The following is a 24,481-nucleotide window of genomic DNA, read 5'->3' on the forward strand; positions in this document are numbered from 1 at the left end:
ATAAAAACACTGTCAGTTCAGCACTGCTGTCAACTTGTGTAACTTTAAAATCACTTTGTTAAAAAATTAACGGTTGTTATTTTATAAATAATTAATATGTTAGTATAATATTTACTGAAAGAGATATGTGGCGACGCCGAGCGTCGAGTTATTAAATTTAGCGACTCGTCGCTTGCTCCAAAACATGCGCTCTTTTCTTTTTTCGCCCAAGATAAAAATAAAATAGTCAATAAATAACCGAATGCCTGATTAAACGTATTTCCAATGAAATTCAAGGATGATGTAATTAAAAATGCGATAATATTGTAGAAGATATTCACGTTCTTCAATGTTTGTATCATTTCAATGCCACCTCTGATCCCAGCAATTACAGAAATATCCGCACATGAGATGGTTTGAATGAATTATATTTTTAGCATTGAAACCTCAAATTTGCTCACATCAAGCGAATTCCCCAAATATTTACACAGATATTTCCAAGGAAAGGTGGAGACGCGGAAAAAATAGGTAGGATTTATCTATGAAGTGCGTTGGTCGAACAACTTGTACAATATTTCAGTTGTGAAAGGAAAAGTTTGTTTGAATGAAGTGTAAGCGGACTTGGACTAGCCTACTGCGATTGCGATTCCGAGAGTAGCAGTCCCAAAACATGGGCTAAAATCGGCAAATACCGAGTGATTGAAGTAATAAATTAATCCAGAATAATTAAACGAGTATTTGTTCACATAAAATAAACCGATCAAAGCTAAAAAAAATGGCGTAAAATCAGTTTCAATCGCACGATAAATATAAAGTGAATTTATTTACATCTGGGTCAGTGGGTGTTTGTCTTTAGCAACAGGTGGTGGTTGTGATGGCGATGGAGTCGTCTGTGCAAAAACAAGACAATGCGACATTTTCCAAAACGCCAAAGCCCCTGTCGAGATCACCCGGAACCTCACCGTCTATCCGGAACATGACACAGACCGTCATCGTATCACTGGCTGAGACTGTGACACACGATATCACATACGGTAAGTACAGAACCGCATCTTGCTAGCAAGAATGTAAATATTTATGCGTGGGTGGTGTTTTGTTAAGACATTCAAAAATCAAAGTGTGGTTTCTAACTACAGTTATCTTATCGCAGCCAACTTGTTATTTAATCACCTTGAATTTATTTTTAAAACAGTTCCGATGTCTCGAGTATTACAGTACAGATGATTGTGTTTGCATTGTGAGGCATTTTTGCCATACAATGAATATTGAAATTATAAATCTTCAAGCGCGCCTTTTAAAACCACATTGTGGTCACGGTCCTATCAAATGAGTAAAACCATTTCCACTTTTGGCACTTTAGCTGCCTTCAAATGTGAAGGTAGCGCGATGGTCAATCATTAAAACATAAAGCGATTCCAATTTAATACTGATTACATATGCAAGGCAATTTATTTTAATGTGTTGACTGGTGACACTACTATTATTAGTTAATTTAGTTAAATGTGTTCCTCCTTAATGATTTCCAATTTTTTAGATTTTAATTACGGGATTTGTTGCAAGTCATCCTCAAACATAATAATAATTTGGTAAATTAGATTTCCGATTCAAGTGGTCTATGATTTTGAAATTTAGTTGGCAACAATTAGTAATGTTACCGGCTGTAACTTAGTTTGGCAACACTTCTGCGTCACAATTCTATAGTTAATAATAATGATACAGTCGAGTCAGTCATTCATTACAAAAAGATAACATTTGTGCATCTTTTTGTAAATAAAAAAATATACAATAACAGGCGACTTACCTATACGTACTTAATTTTTAGTAGTTATTTTTGTAATATGTGCTTTAATGGGCACCTTAACTTCATCAAGTGCGATGTCATAGTAGTCATTATTTAACGGAACATTTTACGAAAATTTTTAGGTTGGCAAGATGCAAATTCGCACCGTCAGTGGGCGTTCATGCAAGATTACCTCCACTGTCATCCAAACTCTTGTTTTTTGACAAAACTGTGATAAAACAGAAATTTCAAATCCATTTTTTACTTTCAAAAGTGAGATATTACCAACTGTCACAAAAATCCCTAAATCGACTAAAATAACAAAATTTGTTTAAAAACGGCAAAAAGGGGACAAATTACAAAAAACAGTATAAAAAACTTGGATCATAAGGCCATAAAGCACTCATTCTTTCAAAAAATTCGTGGCTAACGCTACTCGTTTTTGAAACTGAATTGGTGCTTTAAGACTGGTCTTATGAAACTTGTTTTTTAATATACTATTATTTAACGAGTTTGACTTACAGAGCTTTTATTTACAAGAGCTCATTGTTTTGCGCACTTACCTTGTTGAAATAGATTGAAAATGTCGTTAAGAAAACTGTTGGTTTACTAAAAATTATTTTTTCTAGGTAGAGATTGTTCCATATCTGGTGGCGAACTGACAGTGACATAAAAGACTCTTGAAATGCACCCACTTGGTAAAGATAATGAAATACATGGTCGTGAATTTTTTTTCCAAAATTTACTTGTCATTTTAACATTATAAGTTTTGTAGACAAAGATGCATAAAAATGTTACTATTATTATTAATAATTTGTTCATTATTCTTCATCTTACGTATCTTATTATAATTTTTTAAAGTGTGTTTCACTAACATTTTATTACGACGCCAATGGGCAATATTTTTTTTAATAGTAAATATGTTTAATGCTAAAATTCAGTCATTTTTGACAGTGTCAGTTTGCCACTAGGTTTGGAATAAGCTCTATAAATGAACGTCTAAATCCTATTTTTTTTATTTCGGTTTCGTATTAAGGTCTTTACTATACGCGATTTTCGTATCGTAATATCTAACGCAGTGCTATAATAATTACATTAAAAACCAGGGTAATTTAGTTGGATAATGTTGACAACTCAGTTTTTTGACAATTATTCGAAAGAACTGTCAGTGTCAATTGGCACCTGTTTCAAGTGCATAATTTAATCAAATTAATCAAATACGAACCTTTAGAGGCTTTTGTACCAGCCCTGATATGTGGCCCTTTCGAACACCTTTCGAGTAATGTACAAACATAGCTTTAAAAAAAGCCAGTGCAAGTAAGTAATTTGAGATCTCATTATCCTTCGGCCAATTTTCAAATTCCACGTATTTGCCACAAAAGCCCGTATTTGATAAGGGATACATTGCAAAACAGCTTGGACACTTTTAGAATACATTTTTGCGAATAAACTAATGACGGTCCAAATTATTAATTTCATTTCACTGTCTGCGCGCACTGTCAACTGCCACAAAATTCACTAAATTTCGAAATAAATTTTTTTTTGGTACAAAATGTGAGAAGTAGAAAAAATACTGTATGATGTTTATAAGGCATTTTGTCGCACTTACTCTATTATGGCACTCCTCGCTGCGCTTGTCGTGCCCTAAAATTGTAAGTGCGACAAAATGCTTCTTATAAAACTCGTATCATAATATACTATTTCGAGAAATTGTTTTACGTTATTATTCTCTACACTCATCTACACCATAAATAACAGTAAATACCCCAATGTTTACCCTGCATTTGAAGATAACCCAGTACAAAGTGCACCTGCTGAAGTACACCTTCAAACCAAATTGTATCATTGTGGGGAAGGCCCGAATCTTTATTTTGTTTCTATATTTCAACTACTGAAAGCATTTTCAAGTATAACACTCTGAACTCCGAGTTTGTCAATTTTGAGACTCTGTAGAAAACCTTTTGGATTTTTGGATGTAGCTTTTATTATATTTGACGAAAACACATTTTTTTTTAACCTAATAAACCCAGATACGCAAAATTAAACATGTATTATTTTAAACAGTTACTGCTCCAGGTTCTTTCTACAAATTGATCAACAATTAAAATGAATAAGTGGTAGTTCTGTACTTCAGATTCCTGAATTCAAACATTCGGATTATGGATACCATTTTACACAATTGGGGCGTCCGGATTAATAAAAAATAATAATAATTGTTTATGCGTGCTATAAATACAAAGTACAAAATACAGGGTGATTTTTTAAAAACGAGCTATCTTGAATATCTCCGAAAATACGGACAAAATTAAAAAATTCGTTGACAGGTCAATTTTTATTTAAAGGGGGACACCTATTAGTGTACTTTTGTAGAGTTGTAGCACCAACTCTCTTTGTAATACGAACAACTCCTTTAAAATTTTTTTTGCCCATAACAACATTTAGCAGAATAGCAGAACAAATTATTGTAGAAGTCACCTATGTATTTTAAACGCAATGTGCCACTAAACCGAAATTGTGAATTCTGTCAGAAGTGATGGAACCGTCAAAAAAAGCAAAAACGCGTCAAACAGAAAAACGACAGCTCAGACTAGTCAAGTAAGCACGAGAATGTAAAACACAAATCGAGACAAATTCTACAATTGAAACAACAATGTCGAAAAATGCATAAAAATGAGGAAACAAGTAATCAAAAATTTGACAGCGATGACATTTCTCAGAAACTACAGTAGTCCTTTGAACCAAGCGGCACATCGATATTAAATTCTATAGTCGACTTTTTGATAAAAAACCATTTTTCAACAGTGGATTATCAAATATTGAGCAACATGTTACTTTATAAAATATTATTGAAACTCAAAAAAAATACACAAATGAATTTCTGGTCAAAATAACTTTTATTTGAAGTATCATAATGGGGGTCATGCCATTTAAAATTTTCAAGGGGTTGTTTGTATTACAGAGGGGACTGGTTCTACAACTTTTAAAAGTATACTAAAAGGTGTCCCTCTTTAAATAAAAATTGACCTGTCTCGGGATTTTTTAATTTTTTGCGTATTTTCGGAGATATTCAGGGTGGCTCGTTTTAAAAAAATCACTTGTATTTTCTTATACTTAACTTATACTTAAATAATAAACATTAACCACAAAGTTAGAAACATAAATTAATTAAATTCCCATTAAATATCACTAAAATTATTGTTCATCTATTTCTCAATACTTTTTTTATAGAGTCCCTCGGATTATAAGGGATTCGGATTATTCAATCAATACTATATGCCCTGTATTTATTACACGAGGATTGTTTAGAACACGAGCGAGAGAAGTAAGCGAGTGTTGTACTTAATTATTTAGTATAATATGGCCTACTATACTGGAACTGAATACTAATTGTGTAAGCTATCATTGTTATCAAGGAAACTAAGTTTTTATCTTAAATAAATGAGAATGGATACATAAGAGTGATCGTTCTTATTATCTTATTGAAATCTAATGATCACTCAAATTCAGATTTTCTTTGTATCAGTTGAGTAATTCGGAATTATAGATTGGAAAATTAAAACCGACAAATGCAATTTGCATTTGTAAAAGTAGTGTTACTAAATTGGGGAGTGCTGCAATGGTCAGCCATTTTTACTCCAATGATGGCGCCAAATTTGAATTAATGAAGTACCAAAGTGCATGTTGTTATTAGATTTAATCTATAAAGTGCAGATATCTGTAATTCTTTACAAAAATGATCATAGAAGTTTTATTATCCATTTGAATTTTAAATACGAATTGCCATTTTTGAGTAAACACATTTTTGTCTTATTTTTTATTAAGTACAAAAATATACAAAATTATTTTACATTTTGAAGAACACTGTTTATGAAGATTTATAATTCTGTTTATTAAGCTTTTTGGTTTTAATATCCCAGTGTAGAATCTCTAAATTAGTATAATGCAAGAGAAATCGAGAGGTATAGAAGTTTGGAAGTTCATAAATCATTAAAGCTAGTTATAGCCGGAACAGGATTTACTCCATGGTGGATGCAATCAGCTTTGGAACCTTTCAGTTAATATTGACAAAAAGAAAACACTTTCTCATTTATGATTGGAAAATTACCTGCAGGCAGAAGGGGTGACGCGATTATAAACCACGTGACAAATGTCATTTGAACTTTAAATTAATTCAGCTTTTTTACTTGAAGAACTACTTATTTTAAGAGCTATCAAAGAAATCTGAATTTGAGTGGTCATTAGATTTCCATAAGATGAAAACATTTCTCCAATTAGTGTAATTTTCTAGGGATTAGAAACGCAGGTAAGGTAGGGTAAGGATTAGTTACCTGAAAAATCCAGGAAAAACAACCAAATATTGAAACCTTGAATAAAAACGGGAGATATTTCTAGTTTCCTGAATTGTTAATAAATCTGATTCTTGTTTGTTCTTCAAATGGATACTGACTTATTTTCTTAATATTTATGTGTTACCAGTGTAGTAAAATTTAGGCACAATGCTTATTCTGAACACGCGTTCAAATCAATCGTCAATCATCTGATTGACTTAACTTATATAGTTTTGAATTTTTCTAATTAAACCTTTTAAAATTTTTTGCTGGTTGTAGATTTTGCAAACATGCGTAAACTATTGTTAGAGTTTTGCACACAATACCATTGTCGAATTTTTGGTTTGGGAATGACGATATTTAATTCTTAATTTTACTGCAAAATCAAAAGAGACTGTTCTAGACAAGGATGATCATATTTTCATTGTTTATGTTTTTATTGTTTTTTGACGTTCATGTTAATTATTTAAAAATTGTTTTTTTTTCAAAAAGTAGGTATCTAACCAATTTTAAGATTGGCTAATATGGCTAATATGGGTTATCAGTTGAATGGATAGATAGTACATAGTTATTTTAACTTTTTGTTAGCACTGTGGAATTTGTTAGCTATAACTTTTTTCGCATAGGTTTGAAAACTTGAAAAAAATTAAGTGTTTTTTAAATTAAATTTTTATGAATTAATTTTATAATTCTAATTTCGAGAAGTAGAAAAACAGTTATGGTTAGTAGTGATTAATGAATATTGACTAATGAATTTTTAGAAATGTTTAAAAAATTAAAATAACTTAAAACATAGGTATTATAGGACATGTGTAATGTATATAATTTATGAAGAATTAAATTCTTCTTTATGTAGAAAAGAAAAACTGAGTTAAATTGACTTGAAGTTCTCCAACCGTAACGTTTAAAATTTAGTGTTTGTGGATTTTTTTCGAAATTTTAAAACATCAGAGATGTGCGAGAGGTGACCTAAAAGCTTTCTTTGTACTTAAATTTGATGGCAACATATTTGATAATGAAGAAGTTATTAAGTTTTGAAAGAGAAAGTTTAAATTTAAAAAAAGTGTGAATAAGTAACTCGAAAACGGCTTAACTCAGGTAGGTATAAGAAAAGGTGATGAAAACTCTTTTAGAATTACTCAAGTAATAGAAAAATGTAATAAAAAGGGCCGCCATGTTGAAAATATTTTCATGGAAGGATCGAACAAATTATGGTTATGTAGGTCCAAATTTTACATAGACATGTTGTTTGTTCAAATAAAAACAAATTGGCAACATTGCAACATTAAAAACAGACAGAGAATGGATGGAATTATCAATATTGCTAATTCAGTTACAAAATCCTGGCCCACTTTGATCAGGAATTAATTGATTGCATGGATGTATTAATTACGAGAAAATAACGAATGTATAAAAATATAGAAAATTCCGACGTATTTAACTAGGAAGTGGAATAGAAAATACATATACTGTTTACAAATTCCTCGTAATCAAGATGTGTAAATGTTACCAACCAAATTTTTGCACAGTTTGGAGTTTTGAAACTTTTCCTTAGTAACTGCGACTAATAATCCTATTTTAGAACGATTTCACACAGGAATAAGAAGGTTTGTTTGGAGGTTGAAGTGATTTCAAGGTGCAAAAACTTGATTCCCTTAACTACTGGCTAAAATGAAGGTTTTTAGATGCGTAGTTACATTTTTTTTATGTATTTTATATAACTGTCCGTTTTATAACATTTTAACGACGCAAGCACTCGTTATCGGCGTCATTCAGCTTTTGTTGTTTTATTTTTATATTTCCCACGTCTTGCTCCAGAATATTGATTCGGCGTGTATATTTGGTTGCATAACGCACCACTTTTAAATTGAATGGAACCAATAGATAATTTCTGATGAAATGTTATTAACTTAATAATAATATCCTAATCTTTTATTTTTGCATGCTTTAACTATATTTAGTTTTTTATCGTGATTGATGTTTTTACGACAGCAGAAAATTGGATGCCTCTGATGTTATGTATTACCTGCTGGTGTTTTTCTATTTTGTTTTCATAAATTAATGTATGTTTTTGTAAAACTTTAAATCCATGTAGTTCAAGTAAACAGAAATATTTTGAAAATAGATTATCATAGTAAATTTCACATAAAACGAAAAACAAAAACAAATTGTTATTCACACAATAAGGCGTATTGGAAATAAACAAGATCACAACTTTGTGGTTATTTTTAAATATGTAGTTGCGTCTTTCTATTCGAATGTTTTGCAATTATAGTTTGAAAAACTTGTGATGAAACATTTTAAATTTTGAAAATTGTCTTGTTTGTGTCTATTTTCGTCCTTTGTTGGGTTAACAGTAAACAGATTTTATCAGAAATATCGGTAATTGACTGATTATAAATGATTAACCGTGTTGTTATCAACAACAATAAAACATGGCAAAAGTAGGAATTGTTGATTCCGAAAACGTGCTCCGAGCGTGTCCGAAGTGCGTTCGGGGCAATCGGCTGTTGCTAGATGTGCGTTCGGCGCCTCTGATTGGTGGGGATATGGAAACAACATGGAATCGACAACTGTCTAAAATCAGTTACTTTGTAGACGCGTTTGTCGGTTGTATTAAGTTGTATTTTTGAATTTCTCAATTATTTCCTACCTCATGTTCAGTTAACTAAGCCTGAAACCTTCTTCCTAGCACGCAAAACCCGCCCAAACAAAGTGAATTTCGAGAATGTGTTGAAGTTCGAAAACCTAACCTGACAAACTGTCTATCTGAAAGTTTGTGATAGTGATTGGCGACAAGTTTAAAGAGTTTCCTGTGAGAATCCGAAAAGGCACGCCACGGACTGTGAAACGGTACAAGTGAATCAAATTTACTGTTACGACCTAGTTTTGTGATACTACCAGCACAAGTCTTCGGCTCAAGTCAGCTCGTTATTCGGGGAATAACTCAATTTTTTAAATATGTACTTGGTGTAATTCAACGCAATCAGGCAAAATGCGGTCCCATAAAAAAACCAAAGAAAGTGGCTTTTTCGAAGGTGATTCCTCGGACACAGATGGTTGTTTTAACATGGGTAAAAGGACATGTACTACATCTAGTGATTGTCCTAAAAAGATTAAGTACAAGGACGAGGACTACGACAACCCAATTAGGACACCACAGCACGACAAAGGTAAAGGAGCACCACATGCGCCCCAATCCGGGACAATTACTCCACATTTTTATCATAGCGTTGGTTTGGCCCTAATTAAATTATGTCGGCGTATGTTTCACTCCACAATGTATTGCTAAACTTCAAAGCTGACTTACGTAACATAATTGTATGAAACTCCTCTATTCTCAACAAATTGCATTGTTGTGTGTATCTATACGCTTCTGGACATTATATTGTTTAAACCGTCAATTAAAAATTAATATAACACTATTGTAATAGTGAGTTATTACAAACAAAAGCTAATTCTAATTGTTTGGAGGAAAGTAGTAGAAAAAATGAGAGGTGGAACCCATGACATTATATTTTCTCTCAAAGTTGTTACAGACAGTAAACTTTTACCTCATTTGTTTAAACTTCCGTCTCTGCTTGAGTGGTACAGTTATTTAAGTAGCCAGACAAGGTTACTGGTTTGTCCTTTGATAAAGTTTAATTAACTTTACTCATTTTTTTAATACAACATTCATAAATTTGCATAATTTCGGGACTAACATAGAAAGTTGTTGGAGTTTAACCATGTATGACTACAAGCTGACAATTAATACGTAATTATTATAAACAAAAGGCCATATACAGGAAATATTGATATTTTAATCACATTGCGACTTTCCCTCAGTAATGTTTCAAAGCTTTTAAGCTACTTTCGGTTCAACGTTTAAATTGGACGTGTATGACATGTTTTCACCAATTTCGCAGCTATTTGGCTTTGATTTTATTAAAAAATAAGGCAGTAGTTTTGAAACTGGAGAGATAATATTATCATGTTGTAAAATTATTCAAATCGATCAAAATCAAAGCCCAAAATTATACAGGGTGATTATTTTAAGGTCTACATTAGAGATTCTTCTAAAATAGGTATTTAAACCTTTAAAATTTTGCATACGATTTAAATCGACCAATTTAAGTTCAACTAAATTATTTTCAAGGTTGATGAACTTTCGGAACTACAAGAAATTGGCGCCAGCTTTGAAATTTTAAATAGTAACCACACAATTCAATTACATTTTTCAATTTACCTTCTCAAACTGAGTAAAACTTACCCAAGTTGCAGGGGTTTATTTAAAACATCACAGCTCTTGACCCCTTTGCTATAAATAAATATTTTTTTTGTATTCGATAACCGACGATTTGAAAAGTCTTTTAGAATTTAGAAAATTGTCAACTTAAAATTTAAGGCTAGTATAATTGTTTCAAAATGGTTATCTTAACGGCAATCAAGAGACATTTAGGGTGTCTTTTAGCAGCACATCCTATGCTTACCTATACTTATATACAGTTTTTGAAATACTCATAAAAAACGGATTTTATTTTGTAATTTTCATTGTTAATTAATAATTAAGTAGGCTTTGCAAAGTGGTCAACAATTCTCAAACATCAATATTTTATCTAGTTTTCAGCTCAATTGCTGGATAGATGTAGATATTGATAAAAATCTACATAAAAATCGATGTTATTTTGATTGTCATTGAAAAAACCATGGCCATTCTATTTGAAAGAACAGTTATAATAATTTTTTGATCATTTTCAAAAAAATCATAGTTGCCTTGCAATTTGGCAGTTCACAATACTGAAGATTTTAGAAGACCTTTCACACCTTTGGTGTTATCAAATGCAAAAAAAATAATTTAAATGAAATTTTGTATAAAAAATTGAAAAAACTGTGACAGATAAGAATTAGTCTGTATTGGTAGTAAACAATTTTTTCTAATTTCAACCTGTCCATAACTTCTGCCTGTCATTCATTGTCACACCAACAACAAAAATGAAAAGTTACAAAAAATCGTTTAAAAATGAAAGTACTACAACAGAGAAGTTATTTAAAAAAATATTCAATCATCATTTTATTGATTTTACAATTATAGAACCAGATAGCAAGAATTAAAAAAAACTTACACAAAGTAAATTTAAATTGTTGTCGCAAAATGAACATTATTAAAAAGAGAAAAAATGCCACAAAGCAAACGTTTCTTGCTTAATTAGAAAAATATTGAAAGTAATGAAAATTTCAAAGTTAATTGCATAGGAAATCTAACTGGAGAACTGGAATTTAATATTTAACATTTGATAACATTTGATCAGATAATTCAGAAAACTACCGAAGAGATTTTTAGATAAAAGACTCAAAATTTTTATCATGCAATGGGTCTATGTCTAAAAAATAGCTTGGTGTATTCCTAAACAGCTATGAACGATTAAAGAGTAATTTGCTGTTCTCCAGAGGCATTAAAATTGATAACAGAATAAGTAAATTTTCGTAGTCGCCAAGGAAAACCTTGTTTACTTAGAATCCACGAAAAAAAACTTGAAATTTTTTACTCTTGAAGGAACATGTGGTCAATATTTTGCATTCTCTAATTTTGGTGTAATTAAAAAATCATCGAAGGAACAAACTCTTCTACAAAATTTTGAAAGCACTGAAACTGGAGGCGATAACGTAATGGTGTTTTAATTATGTTCCTTCCTGTTGCATTTACTCCATCATTAATATCGAAGAGAGTCGAAGACATGTGTGACCTTTCCAAGGAATTCTGTCGCTTCTGAAAGCAAATTTAGGTAGTGATTAATGGATTTAGGGAAAAATGCATGTAACTTCATTGCCTTGCAGAGAAAGTTCGTGTCTACAGGATACTAAAAAATGTTCCCTTAATCCGTTGTCCTAGTTGTCTAATGAAAGCTCGATGAAGTGTAGCAAAGACTGCTTTTTATAATTCACCTCGAAGGACGTAAATCTCTGATTATGAGAATATTACGCTTTTTGCAATAATAATAATAGAATCGAGTAAATTTATTCACTTTCTAATGTAAAAATGCTCGTATTTGCATATTCTAGAATCTGCAAAAATTTTGCCGGCAAATGAAGACAGTTGGTGCATCTATTAAGGTGGAATTTATTTCTTATATTAGGTACAGGTAATTGATGTCAAGGATGAAAATACATTACAATGTTAAATCAAAAAACCTTACCACTAGTGGTTGTCACCTTACGAAGCGATAATAATAATTAAAACAGATATAATTGTCTGAGCCATAAATAACATGAATTTTATTTTGCATTGATTATTTTTTAACTGTCCTGTAATTATATAAAGTTGATAAAACGCCTTACAAAATGTACAGTTATTTCGTTTTATATTTTTCAGATGACCTTACTTTTAGTTAAATACATTAGGTAACACCGCCAACCTTGGATTGTGTGCAAACATTCCAAGGTTTGCAATACACCAAAAGTTTCTTAATTAATAACTTATTAATTATAGTGTCCTACAGAACAGCAACACTCGCATTAACTAACCATCATAATTGTAATAAAGCACTTGGATACATCTCATGTTTTCTTCGGAAAATTCCTGACTCATATCCTTGTAAGCAATAAATTGCGTTAGATATTTCCAAATCGTTTATTAGCACAAAAACGTGTGGCTGTGGATTTTGAATAAAATATTACGGTCAGGAAAAATCGCTGTTTATAAATATGTATGCTGAGTGTTAATAAAATGCAAAGAAACAATTAGTGCTTCCTTCTTGATATTGTGGCAATAATATCAGTGCTCCAATTGCCGTATTGATAATAACGAGTTGAAATGTCGCTTATTATTGTAATACTTTAGATTGGAGCCATTGTGGAGTTCTTTGGTCATGGAAAGTTGATCTAATTATTTTCTTCCGGGATGAAAGGAAGAGGGTGTTTATATTGGTGACACCATTCGTATTAGGTTATCTATGAAATACATTAATCTAGAACTTTAAGCCTTATTATAGGTGCCTTTCATGTTCTTCCTTTGTTTTGATGTAAACATGTTTCCAAATATCTCACAATGAGTGATTAATTTAATTAATAGATAACCTCATATCGTGGAGATCTTTCTTCCGCACACGTAGTTTTTTGGAGGAATTCCTTATCGTTCAAATATTTGGCAAACTGATAAATGCGTATCCGTCTAACCTTTGTCACACAGACATTAGCAACAAAATTGCCATTAACTTTTAAAGCTTTTAATGAGTATATTTTACATTATCATGAGCTTAGGTTTCTGGGAAAGCGGGTATTAGAGTTTTGGCATTTGGGGGGAATTACCCTTGTTTACCTAGACCTGAAAGTTCCATCAAAATCGTCAATCAACAATTCGGAATATACAGGCTGCTCAAAAACTGGCGCACCAACTCACTGGTACGTTATTGAGAAGCAAGTGCAGATTACGGGAAAAATGTTGAAAAAATTCCTAAAGTCATATTTTAAAAAATCTGAAGCTACAAATTTTTTGTGTTAACTTTTTTAGTTTTCATTATTTTTTAATGTTTTTATGCTTCACACTAGGTAATCGTTCCCTAACAAAACGATGAATAAGTATTTTAAAGTTTCTCTCAGACTCTAGCAGTTTCTTTAATGTAAAAAATTAAAATTCATCAAAAAAATCACAATGTGTAGATGTGCCAACACTGGGAATTATTTCCTAGGAAACCGTTTCAAAAATAATTTATTTTTATTCGGAAGTAAAGTTACCGTTGGGGGCGCCACTGAGCTAGGTCGAAAACAGTAACCATAAATGGCAGCAAAATGTTTATTCGGATATTTTGAGCGTTGTACGAATTTTGAGGCTTCACAATTATTACATTGCCAATGCGGAATGACTATTGTATCTTTGGTGGAAGAAACGAATGTTGACAAATTGGAGATGACGAGGAAAACACGAATAATGAATGACTTTTTGGTTCACTTTCTTTATTGAAAAATTATTACAAAGACATTGAAAAGCCTACCTTTTGGCATAATTTACGTTTAAGTGTATTAGCAGTTGTTAATTTTAGTTGTACTTTTGTTGATTTATCGAAGTATTTCATGATTTTATCAGTGGAAAAATTCTAACCTAAAATTCACAAACTTCACTAATTTATTGGTTTCTTGAGCCCAACTTTGTGTTCGCAGTGATCCATTACTATAGTCTTTAATTAGACAACTGTTTGATAACACTTTGTAATAAAAATTTAAATCTTTTACACTTTTTATCCACTTTCAAATTCCAACAACAAACACTTTATACCACGAAAAACCGCAGAACCAAAGTCAAAGCTAGTATTTACCACCACGTACTTTTAAAGTGATTCTCTCCAATGTAAGCAATTAACACTATACACGCAAAATTGTTCAACAATTTATTAGATGTCAATTAAATGTGGAATTACGAAAATTTCGTTACTGTTTTCGACATAGTTCAAAAGTCATCACCAGAGGGCGTCTAGTTAATTTTATTTGCGAATTGCGATCATGACTGTTAGACAACGTTGCCACATATCATTTATGTAAAAGCCGTTATTTATCAATAACTTTAATACAAAGATTTTTTTTACTATTTTTACCTTTATATGTGACCAGCTCTCTACCACACACTATTGAGTTGGTGCGTTAGTTTTTGAGCACGCTGTATTTACGTGAAAAATTAGTGCTACTATTTATAAGACAGTCGGTAATTATTTGATTAAGTCTCGAAATAAAAAAAGGACGTGTTAATTAGTTAACTAGTTTGAATAATTGCTTTTAAATATTATGTATTAGAACTAGTCGATACTTAGATTCCAAACTGTTTTATTTATGTATTAGGGTTCATTTTTGATTTACAAACAAAAGTAAATGAACCACTTTGCGTTTTGTATTGAATTTCATTTGCAAAAAATAATGCTAGGTATAGTCCATTTGAATTGAAATTGTTTACCATGTCTGAACATTTAAATAAATTAACCCTAAATAAAGTTAATGAAGAGTCAGGTTAGTCGACATGGTCTCATGCATTTTATCGCATCTGCTTGCTGATATTTTATCATTCAGCAAAATAAACTACATTTATGGTAATAATAACGTATGATTAGATAATGTTTTTGAAGTGACTCTTTCGTGAGCGTTAACATTAAACATTGTCAAAGTGCGCCTGGTTTTGCTCACTTTTTTTTTATTTCGTGAAGAGAAAGGAGTCGTGAAATGTTAGTTTAAAACCCGGGGGACCTTTTCTGCAGACCTCCTCAGTGATGGGTCTGAGTGAATGTTTTTCCGTTTTAATATTGATCCATCTGTCATTAATAACAAATATGAGTATTATTACAGAGCGATAATGCTGACATGATGGTTTAAAATTGAGTGCGTTTTGCAATTTTGAAGCCTTGAACTGGCTCAATGTTGCACGTGCCAAAATAGACCTTCAGAGTTAATAATAATAATACGACAGTTGCTGTTCGAGTGTCAACATTGTTCTGCTTTGCACGATAATCTACGATCTTTAATTAGAGAATGTATTTATAGCAGTAACTCTTCATTGCAGTGAAATATTTAAATCAATCATGTTAATAGGCTCTGCTTGCTGCTACAATAACATTCCAGCATGTCCAGTTCATAAGATGTTTGTGTATTATGATAAATGACCTAATAAAACAGCCATTATCGGACAGGGGCTTTTTAGGAATTTGATTAAACGGAATATGGAATTGGTTTCATGATACCACTATAATAGCGGTACTTATTTCTAATTTCGAGTGGTAAAGATCGATTAAGAAACGAGGTAAAATGCCGCATTAAAAATTGATAGATTCCACAAGCCGTACAAATTGTGGCTTTTATGCCCCTAATTGAGTTACTTATACACTTGATAATTACCAACATTGTGACAATAACCAGGATCAGCAAGATAAAGCGTCTCAATCTTGTTTTTGGGGCGTTTTCTCACATTTCAATTTGAAACTGATTATTTGCATCAGAAAGTTACACTCACCTACTTAAAAACGTATCGAGGACTTGCTTAAATTTTGTGAATAGAGGTATTTTACATAACGAATTGATTACATATTTTCCGTTTACTTGCTGATGCAAATTAGGCGGCGGGTATGGTGAAATTTTGGAGAGAAAGTGCATATGGCTAATTAATATGTAATTAGCTCGTGGATATTGTCTGTATTATTAATGGAATCATCTCATTTATTGTTGCAGTTAATCTGTCAGGAGTGGACCGAGTCAATATGTCCCACTTCGATCTGCTCAAAGTTCTTGGAACAGGAGGTGAGTTAAATTTAAATTATTATCTTGTTAACTCTGCTGAAAACATGTTTACTGACAATAAGATCCTTTGTCATGAATTGTTTGTTTCAAAAAGCTTTTGCATAAAGATTCACGTCGAGTAATTACCGCGATGAATAAGCAAATTTTTGATTTCTAATTGGCCAGTGATACAATTGGCTTTCTTAATTTAACAACTCCGAAAAATGTCAAATGATTATTATTGTGCAATGTGTTCAGTCGGCAAAATATAATTTCAAATATTTGCGTTAACTTTTTTTCATATTTTGTGGTAACTAAAAACACTTTCACTGGTTTTAGTTATTAAGGTTGATGGATTTCCTGATGTCATTGAAAGACTTGTCAAAGCATTGAATCAAGTTTTCTTAATAGAAACAACTGTTTAATTATACTATTAACTAGGCACATGGCTGAATGCATGAATACAAATTATTAAAATTAATAATTAATTTCTTTAAAATGGATGCCGGTAAATTAGCAGATAAATCGAAGAAAAATAACCATTTTTCGGTTTAGGCACAACTACACAAAATCGTAAACATAAAACTAAAAATAAAATTATTGGTTTGTAAAACGTTTATTTACGAACAATGCAGGTTTTTTGATAAAAAAAATTGATTGTCTTTGAGTTGGTTTTATGAACAAATCAAGCATGATTTGGATGCATATTATTGTTATGTTGGGTGATTACATTTGAAGCAAAAATAGCACTAGTTTGTTTGTTTCTTTGTCATTTTTAATTTTTTTTAAGTTTTGAAACTATCTTTTTTGTGGTGTCTTTGGCATTCGTTATTGACGTGATTAACAAATTGTTAAATATTTTATTTCTTTTAAAATATCATCAGGTGTATGTAAATTAAGCCCAAACAACTTTTTCTATGTTTGTGTTTAAATTATCCTAACAGTATCTGGGAAGCTTAAGCGATGAACATGGTGAATGTTTCCATCAAGATTTAAGGTTTTATGAAGAGAGGTATTAGGTTTTTAGGATAAAACTATGTTATTCATTTATTATTAGTCTTCTTTAAGATAAACTGACATGATAATACAAATGCAAAAAAGCACTCTGTAACATTTTTGATATTGCATAAGTTGTCAAATACTGATACCTTTTAATGAATATTTAAAAAACTTGAAGTCGAAATTTCAGTATTAGACTTTATTATTATTATTATTATAACGATACACATTGGTTTTATTTATTAGTAAAAACGTCGTAAACTAGTGTGGTTTTTAAACATAGTCTGAAGACCATGGAGGGAGAAACTTGTGGAGAGAGCATAAGCGAGAAACAATGGTCCTTATAATTCTTTTCAAAGTGTGCGCACTTATTTTCTTCCCTTTAACATATTCTAATTTAACACTATTACGTGTTAAATACCCCTATGGTATCGGCTGATTTATATAATGTGTTCAAAAATGGTTGTTCATCAAGTCACCTATGAAATGTGAACGTAATGTGCCGCTTAATTTAAATTGTGAATTCCGTCAAAGTGACAGATCTGTTAAAATAATGCAAAAAAGCTTCGTATCTCAAAACTAGGGTTCCTTTATTGGGAGAGTTGGGACACTGAACGTCAAACCGAGCCAATTTTGTATTATGTGGATTAGGTATATATTTCTATCCTTTTTTATTAAAATTTTTGTTAGTAACTTATGTCAGAGGTTTATGTCGAAAATAAGTTCAAGGTTATAATTTTTGTCAAATGCATAAAATGACATAATTTTACGTCAAATTTAACCAGGGACGTAGAAAACGTAGAAATTTTGGGATTACTATTTAAAAAAAGAAAATAATTGAATACCTACCAATATTAATGTTCACAATTCTGAAATTTTTCGATATTTAATTAATATTAAATACATAACTTAAAACATACTTCAATACTAAAAATGCTTTTCTTTCAGTCACAATTTTTAGTTAAACATCTCGTCACAAAAATTGGTCATCAAGAACCCTTCATATTTCCTGTCGTCTTTTTAAATTTTCTAAAAAATGAAATTGAAGGTGTTCTCGTATGAAAAACGTAACAAAATCGTGAAATCCCAATAACTTTATAATTTGAAACAGAATCTGAAGTTCACGTAGATGCTAAAGGCGGCCAAGCAGCGACAGGTTCAACTTTCCTGAAAATTAGAACCAATTATGGGTTCAAGTACCTACGTATTTTATAAATGCATAGACAAATTTCCAAAATCTCATAGATTTTGTACATAACATTATTTAGACAATACACTTTTCCAAATGCTTGTTAATAATAAACGTAAAACTTGGCAGGAAAGGTTCAATTTCTCTCTCTTTCATCGATGATTACCATTTCTTAAAGTTAAGGAAAAAATGTTTATGATGAAGAGTTTAGACGTAAAATTCTTGTACTTGCAAAGAAATCTCTTTTAAAATTTGGAGTTCATATAAAAAAACAGTGAATTGACGACGACTGCCAGTCTAAACCATTTCTAAACGCAGTTAGTCGACGAAAAATGGAAACATTTTTTGACAAATTTATTTGACTTTTCGCCAAATTTCAAGTGTAACACCACTGATTTCTATCCCAATTAGTTTTTTTACACATTCCAACCGACGTATATGAAACAAAATTTCGAAAATTGACAGACATTCAGTGTCCCAACTCTCCCAATATAGGAACTCTACTTAAAACCAAAGAATTACACAGCAACAATAATCACGGAAATAAATGAGTAATTTAACGAATTGACAGGGATGACATTACTCAGAAACTACAGTAATTTGGACGAAGCGGCACATTCCATAGTCGACTTGATAAACAACCATTTTTGAACGTATTGTAGAAACACCTTCAGACTTGCGCATTGATTAATGATTACACACTTAGATTGTAACTTCAAAATAGGCTATGTTTGTAGATCGCGACTAACCTAATATTGGCGGTAAAGGTATAGGGCGTCTTCTCTCCACAAGTTTCTCCCTCCATGCTAAAGACTAAATGATGCAAAAAGTGCAAAATCTCCGTGTCTATCTACTCGTAAGATTAATTGACAGTATAATATTATAATGTCAACCTTTTTTACACAATTTGTGCTCTATTTTTGGATCAACCCATTTGATAATTTATTTTTTAACAATTTTTTTCACAAATGTTTCTAAAGATACTCGTCGGTATTACGTATACGTCCAGGAAAATCGTTGCATTGAACAGCATATTTATTGGATAAATGGGTGTTATTAATTGGAAACAACATGAAATAACTGTCGACTCATTCTAATCAAGAATTGTTTGCAGTTGTGGAATTGTAAAACATGAGTTGTAAATTATAAATTGAATTTATCAGTTTCATGATCTGGCATTGGCTGCATTCCTAATTTATTTCGTTAAAAAAATGTAAACGAAGAGATATCCTGGCAAATCAGCGATAGTTAGTTAATTTACGAAATTTACTGACGTTATACATTTTTTAATTAACGCACTTCGAACTCTGTTCTCTTATTACATCGACATGGAATGAACCGGCTTATCTGCTGGATTGTTCTTATCACTTGACGTTACGTACATTTAGTAACATAAAACATTGTACCAAAAAAATTCAAAGTCGAAATAGTTTTTGGTGGGACACCTTGTGCGGAGCTTTGGCATCCTGGACCAATTCCAACATGTCAACGTCCTGCCAACACGCTTTCAAACGTGTGTGCATACAACCGACCTCCAGGTGATACTCGAAAGCCAATCACACGACGAGAAAGACGATCACTGTGCGACATACGAAGTGCGTGGTACTCTTGCAGGTGATTTGAGGCAGTACTACCTACGGTCGTGGTCAGTGTTGCGTACGACCTTAGAGGAAGGTCGTTACACTCGCGTTCATTGCAAATAGGCGAATTCGTCTTTAAAATACACGATGACTTTCTTTTCATCGACTAAGAAACGTTATTCTAGAATTCTGATTGTTTGGAACGACAATTGTATTGTCTACTTCTTGTAGCGCTATTTAAATGATGATTTGATGCTAACGGTTAACGGTATCTAACTATAGATTCAATCTCATCGTAGTTTGCCAGGTGGAGTGCGCCCAAAGCTCGAACTTTAAGCATACTATAAAGAATTCGAAGGCGTATTTTGACCCTCGTCAAAAATATCGTCATTATTCGTGGTAAATGCACAAATAGACGGTTTCGTAAACAAAGTCATGTGTTTAAATTCACTTTCGAGGAACAATTATTTCGAAGATCATGTATGATTTGAAAACGGTTAATTATATCTTTGAAAAGATTATTTTGCTGAATTGCATACGAAACTTTCACTGTTCGGGCTATTAGCATAACTAATTACGTCATATTGACGGTTAATAATTTCATCAGTTAAAATTTACATTCGTTAAGGCTGTTTTGCAAATTTAGCTGAAATGTGCTCGCTTACCTAATTATTGGGTACAGAGCACTCAACACTTGTATAAACCGCATAAATTTGAGCATAAAAATTAACTGTTGTCATTTACTAATTTAAAAGTCTACAATTTAAATATGGCCAAACATTTTTTTAAGGTACAGTTAAAACCAGTTAATTACATTTTAGTTATTTGATTTTTTTGTTTCTTCTTTATTACTATTATTTTTTGAATATTCTTCCTTTGAGGATGTTATTACATTTTTTGTTAGTTATTTTTGCAAAGAGGGTTGAAGTGGAATTAAATTTACAATGTTCACTAGTGTCATGAAAATAATAAAAACTTTTGTTGCATAATACGTTAAACATATTTTTACTTTTTAAAATATGCACACACATAGAGTGTTTTAAATATGAAATAAACATTACTACTATTTAAGGCCTTGATTGTGTAATTTTATGTACAAACTGAAACTTTTCAAATATGATTGATGCTTTAAGACGTTTCAGGTTGAGAACCTAACAAATACTAAATGCTATGTACAGTCACAATAAAAAAGAATGACACTCTTTGTGTACGTTTGGCTATTTTATAAACTAGCTGGATAGCTTGTAAACTAACCTGTTTTTTGAAATTTGTGAAGATTGAAGATTGTTGAAGATTTTAGTCGAACTTTTGCTATCCAGCCCTTTTGGTTGGGGTGACATTCATTTTGATTGTGACTGTATTTAGTTTTCTGGTAAATAGCTACTGGATTTTGTAGTAAATGCAAATTTTCTGTCAGAAAAACCAAAACACATCCAATAAAACGGTTTTTTTTTAAGTTCGCTGAAATTGCGGTTTCAAAAATTTAGTTCATTTGATATTACGCTGAAGCCATTTATTAACTACGTGTAAAAGGTATTTCCGTTATGTTCAAGACAATGATGTCCCAAAAAAAGTGAAAAAATTTTACGCTTGAGTGCTCCACACCCGTCGCGCATGTATTAAAAATGGAGGAATTTTTCAATACGTTACATGTCTCTGCACTCAATTTGAAGACGATTTGGTTTTGTTTTGTGCTTGTTTTTTAATAAATATGTATTAATTTGCCATTGACGGAATAAAATTTGTTCAGTTTGTACAGTAAAAGTACTAAACGTTCAGGTTTATTTAAATTAAATTGGTTTAAAATCAATGATTACTGAGATTTTAAAATCAAAATTTGAAGTTAATTATGGATTTTCAACATCTTTCCAAAAACATTTCAAAAAGTAGGAGATGCCATTAAAAAATTTAAAATAAGGGTAGCAGCAATGGGATGAAACCTAAAATGAAACTAATGTTAGTTTTGAACTTCTTTTCGCAATACTAATCGAACTGTTTTTACTTAAAAATACAGTGGAACTCGGTTATAACGAACTCGGCTTCTACGAACGCTCGGATATAACGAACAAAACTAAAAATCTTGTTTTAAAGTTTTATATTAATGCTAACAAATTGGTTCGGTTTTAACGAACAAACGAACCTCGCTTACAATGAATGCTAGCTTTTAAAGTGTCCAATATTTAGACAAATATAACTTATAACGAACGCACGTGCATTTTTGTTACGTTGTAGCAGACAATAAACATTTCCGACACTGCAAAAAGATTCCAAAAGTTATAAATACTTTGAAAACAGCCAAAAAAGTTAAGTACAAACAAAAATAAGTGAATATTTGCCATATTATCATATCATACCTATGTAATTATGTATCTTTTTTTAATAAAATACTAGATTAATACTTTATTTTCCGTATATATTTCAAACTTTAGAACTCATTTAACTTGAAAATTACTTCATAAGGTCGACGTTCGGTTAGAACGTTATAACGAACAAATTCTGAAGTTTCTTATATGTTCGTTATAATCGAGTTCGAGTGTATAAATTTGCCATTGACTCGTTTTTGTTTTGTAGAGCCATATGTTGTTTTCTTAGGTTTTTTGGGTTAAAATATAATTTAATTATGAGTAGCAGTGACTATGTAGTACCTACTTCTATTTACATAATTTTTAATATCCTTTATTTATACAAAATTCGTTATGTCGGTTTTTCAACAAGAAGATTATGTCTAGTTTCAGTGTGTTACATAAATTGAGTATCATTGGCTTTTCAGTAGAACGAAAATTGCTTGTAGCGAGTCATTTAGCATTTAATTCTATACTGTTTATTGTAAAACTTTCTTTAGTGAAAATCTGACATAACGAACATTTCTAAAAAGTCACACATGTTGCTTTAAAGTTTAAACTATGTTTTTAAGGATAGTATTTACGAGGTGGTAAATATGGCATGGTCCCAAGTGCTCATATTTATTTATTTCTTATTTCTTATTTCTTATTTCTTATTTCTTATTTCTTATTTCTTATTTCTTATTTCTTATTTCTTATTTCTTATTTCTTATTTCTTATTTCTTATTTCTTATTTCTTATTTCTTATTTCTTATTTCTTATTTCTTATTTCTTATTTCTTATTTCTTATTTCTTATTTCTTATTTCTTATTTCTTATTTCTTATTTCTTATTTCTTATTTCTTATTTCTTATTTCTTATTTCTTATTTCTTATTTCTTATTTATTTCATCCCCAAGGGATGAAACGGTGTTACTGCACTTACGACCTGTTTTCCAACGATTAAAAATTGTTAATAATTCAGACTATATTGCAACAATATTGCAATCACATTGTCTAAGAAAAAAAATACGGTGATAAGGAATTTTCAGTGTTTTTTTTTTGTATATGCCAGAAAATTTAGAAAGTTTTCGGTTAGGTAATGTGTTCAGAATAATTTAGGATTTAATATCGAATTAGGTAACGAACAAGCAAATTAGTGAGTTCGTGGGCTTGTTTCAAGATCTTTAAACTTTAATAATTAACATGTGCATCAATCAGTCTGTGGGTGCAGAGTGATTTTTTTTCAACACTACCTTGTGGTCATAATTTATGATTTAAAATTAGCGTAGTAATCCGAATTCTATTGAGATGCATGTATTTTTTTCAGCGTACGGTAAAGTATTCCTAGTGCGAAAACGCGGCGGTGCCGACAACAATCGTCTCTATGCCATGAAAGTACTGAAAAAGGCGACGATAGTGCAGAAGAAGAAAACGACGGAGCACACAAAGACCGAACGCCAAGTCCTAGAAGCCGTCCGAGACAATCCGTTTTTAGTTACACTGCACTACGCCTTCCAAACGGATGCCAAATTACACCTAATCCTCGGTAGGTAAACCGAACAGATGTGTGGTAAGGTGATTAGGTCCAGACGTGGTGGTCACCACGTGCGGCTAAACTTAATTAAGACCGCGAGTTTAATAACATTTGGCGTAACTGTAAAACAGTTTCGTTGTGTGGGCAAAGAACCACTTCGGAAATTATTCATTTAGCAGTGCTTTCGTTACATTGGAGATGACCCCGTGAGTCATTCATTCCACTTTGGTGCAATGGCTTGAGGCCGGCGTATTGAAATTATTATTTTTTTTTGGGTCTTCTCAACTGACTCATACGATATTCAGGCCTGCGATATGTGTAATTGAGAGCGTCATTGGATGGTTTCATGTGGAATTTTCAGGCCCTATCTGGATAAAGATGTGTTCGGTATCCGGTGTTATGTTAGAGCGCAGCTGGGGCCGAGTCGATCACATTCATGTATTATTATCGTCGTTTAAGTAAACAGTTGGTCAACCTAAATAACTTAGCGACTTTCGATTCTTTACACTATTTTGATATTGTGAATTTGCGTGACCTGAA

At 31.5% G+C, this 24,481-nt stretch overlaps 1 protein-coding gene across 2 annotated transcripts in view; it reads left to right on the forward strand.

The window, feature by feature from the left end:
• The first annotated feature begins 697 nt into the window (after positions 1 to 697).
• Positions 698 to 24,481, forward strand: part of LOC658616 (ribosomal protein S6 kinase alpha-5) — a 54,076-nt gene continuing 30,292 nt past the window's right edge. Inside the window, exons 1-3 of one of the 2 annotated variants that reach the window (XM_008201450.3) lie at positions 698 to 1,013; positions 16,270 to 16,338; positions 23,735 to 23,953. In XM_008201450.3, coding sequence (XP_008199672.1) covers positions 854 to 1,013; positions 16,270 to 16,338; positions 23,735 to 23,953 — 448 coding nt within the window. In that variant the 5' untranslated portion in view covers positions 698 to 853. Of the gene's footprint in view, positions 1,014 to 8,639; positions 9,261 to 16,269; positions 16,339 to 23,734; positions 23,954 to 24,481 lie in introns of those variants that run through there. The other variant, XM_964992.4, reaches the window with a different exon arrangement.

This window comes from Tribolium castaneum, chromosome 1, assembly GCF_031307605.1.
Source record: "Tribolium castaneum strain GA2 chromosome 1, icTriCast1.1, whole genome shotgun sequence".
Lineage (NCBI taxonomy): Eukaryota > Metazoa > Arthropoda > Insecta > Coleoptera > Tenebrionidae > Tribolium > Tribolium castaneum.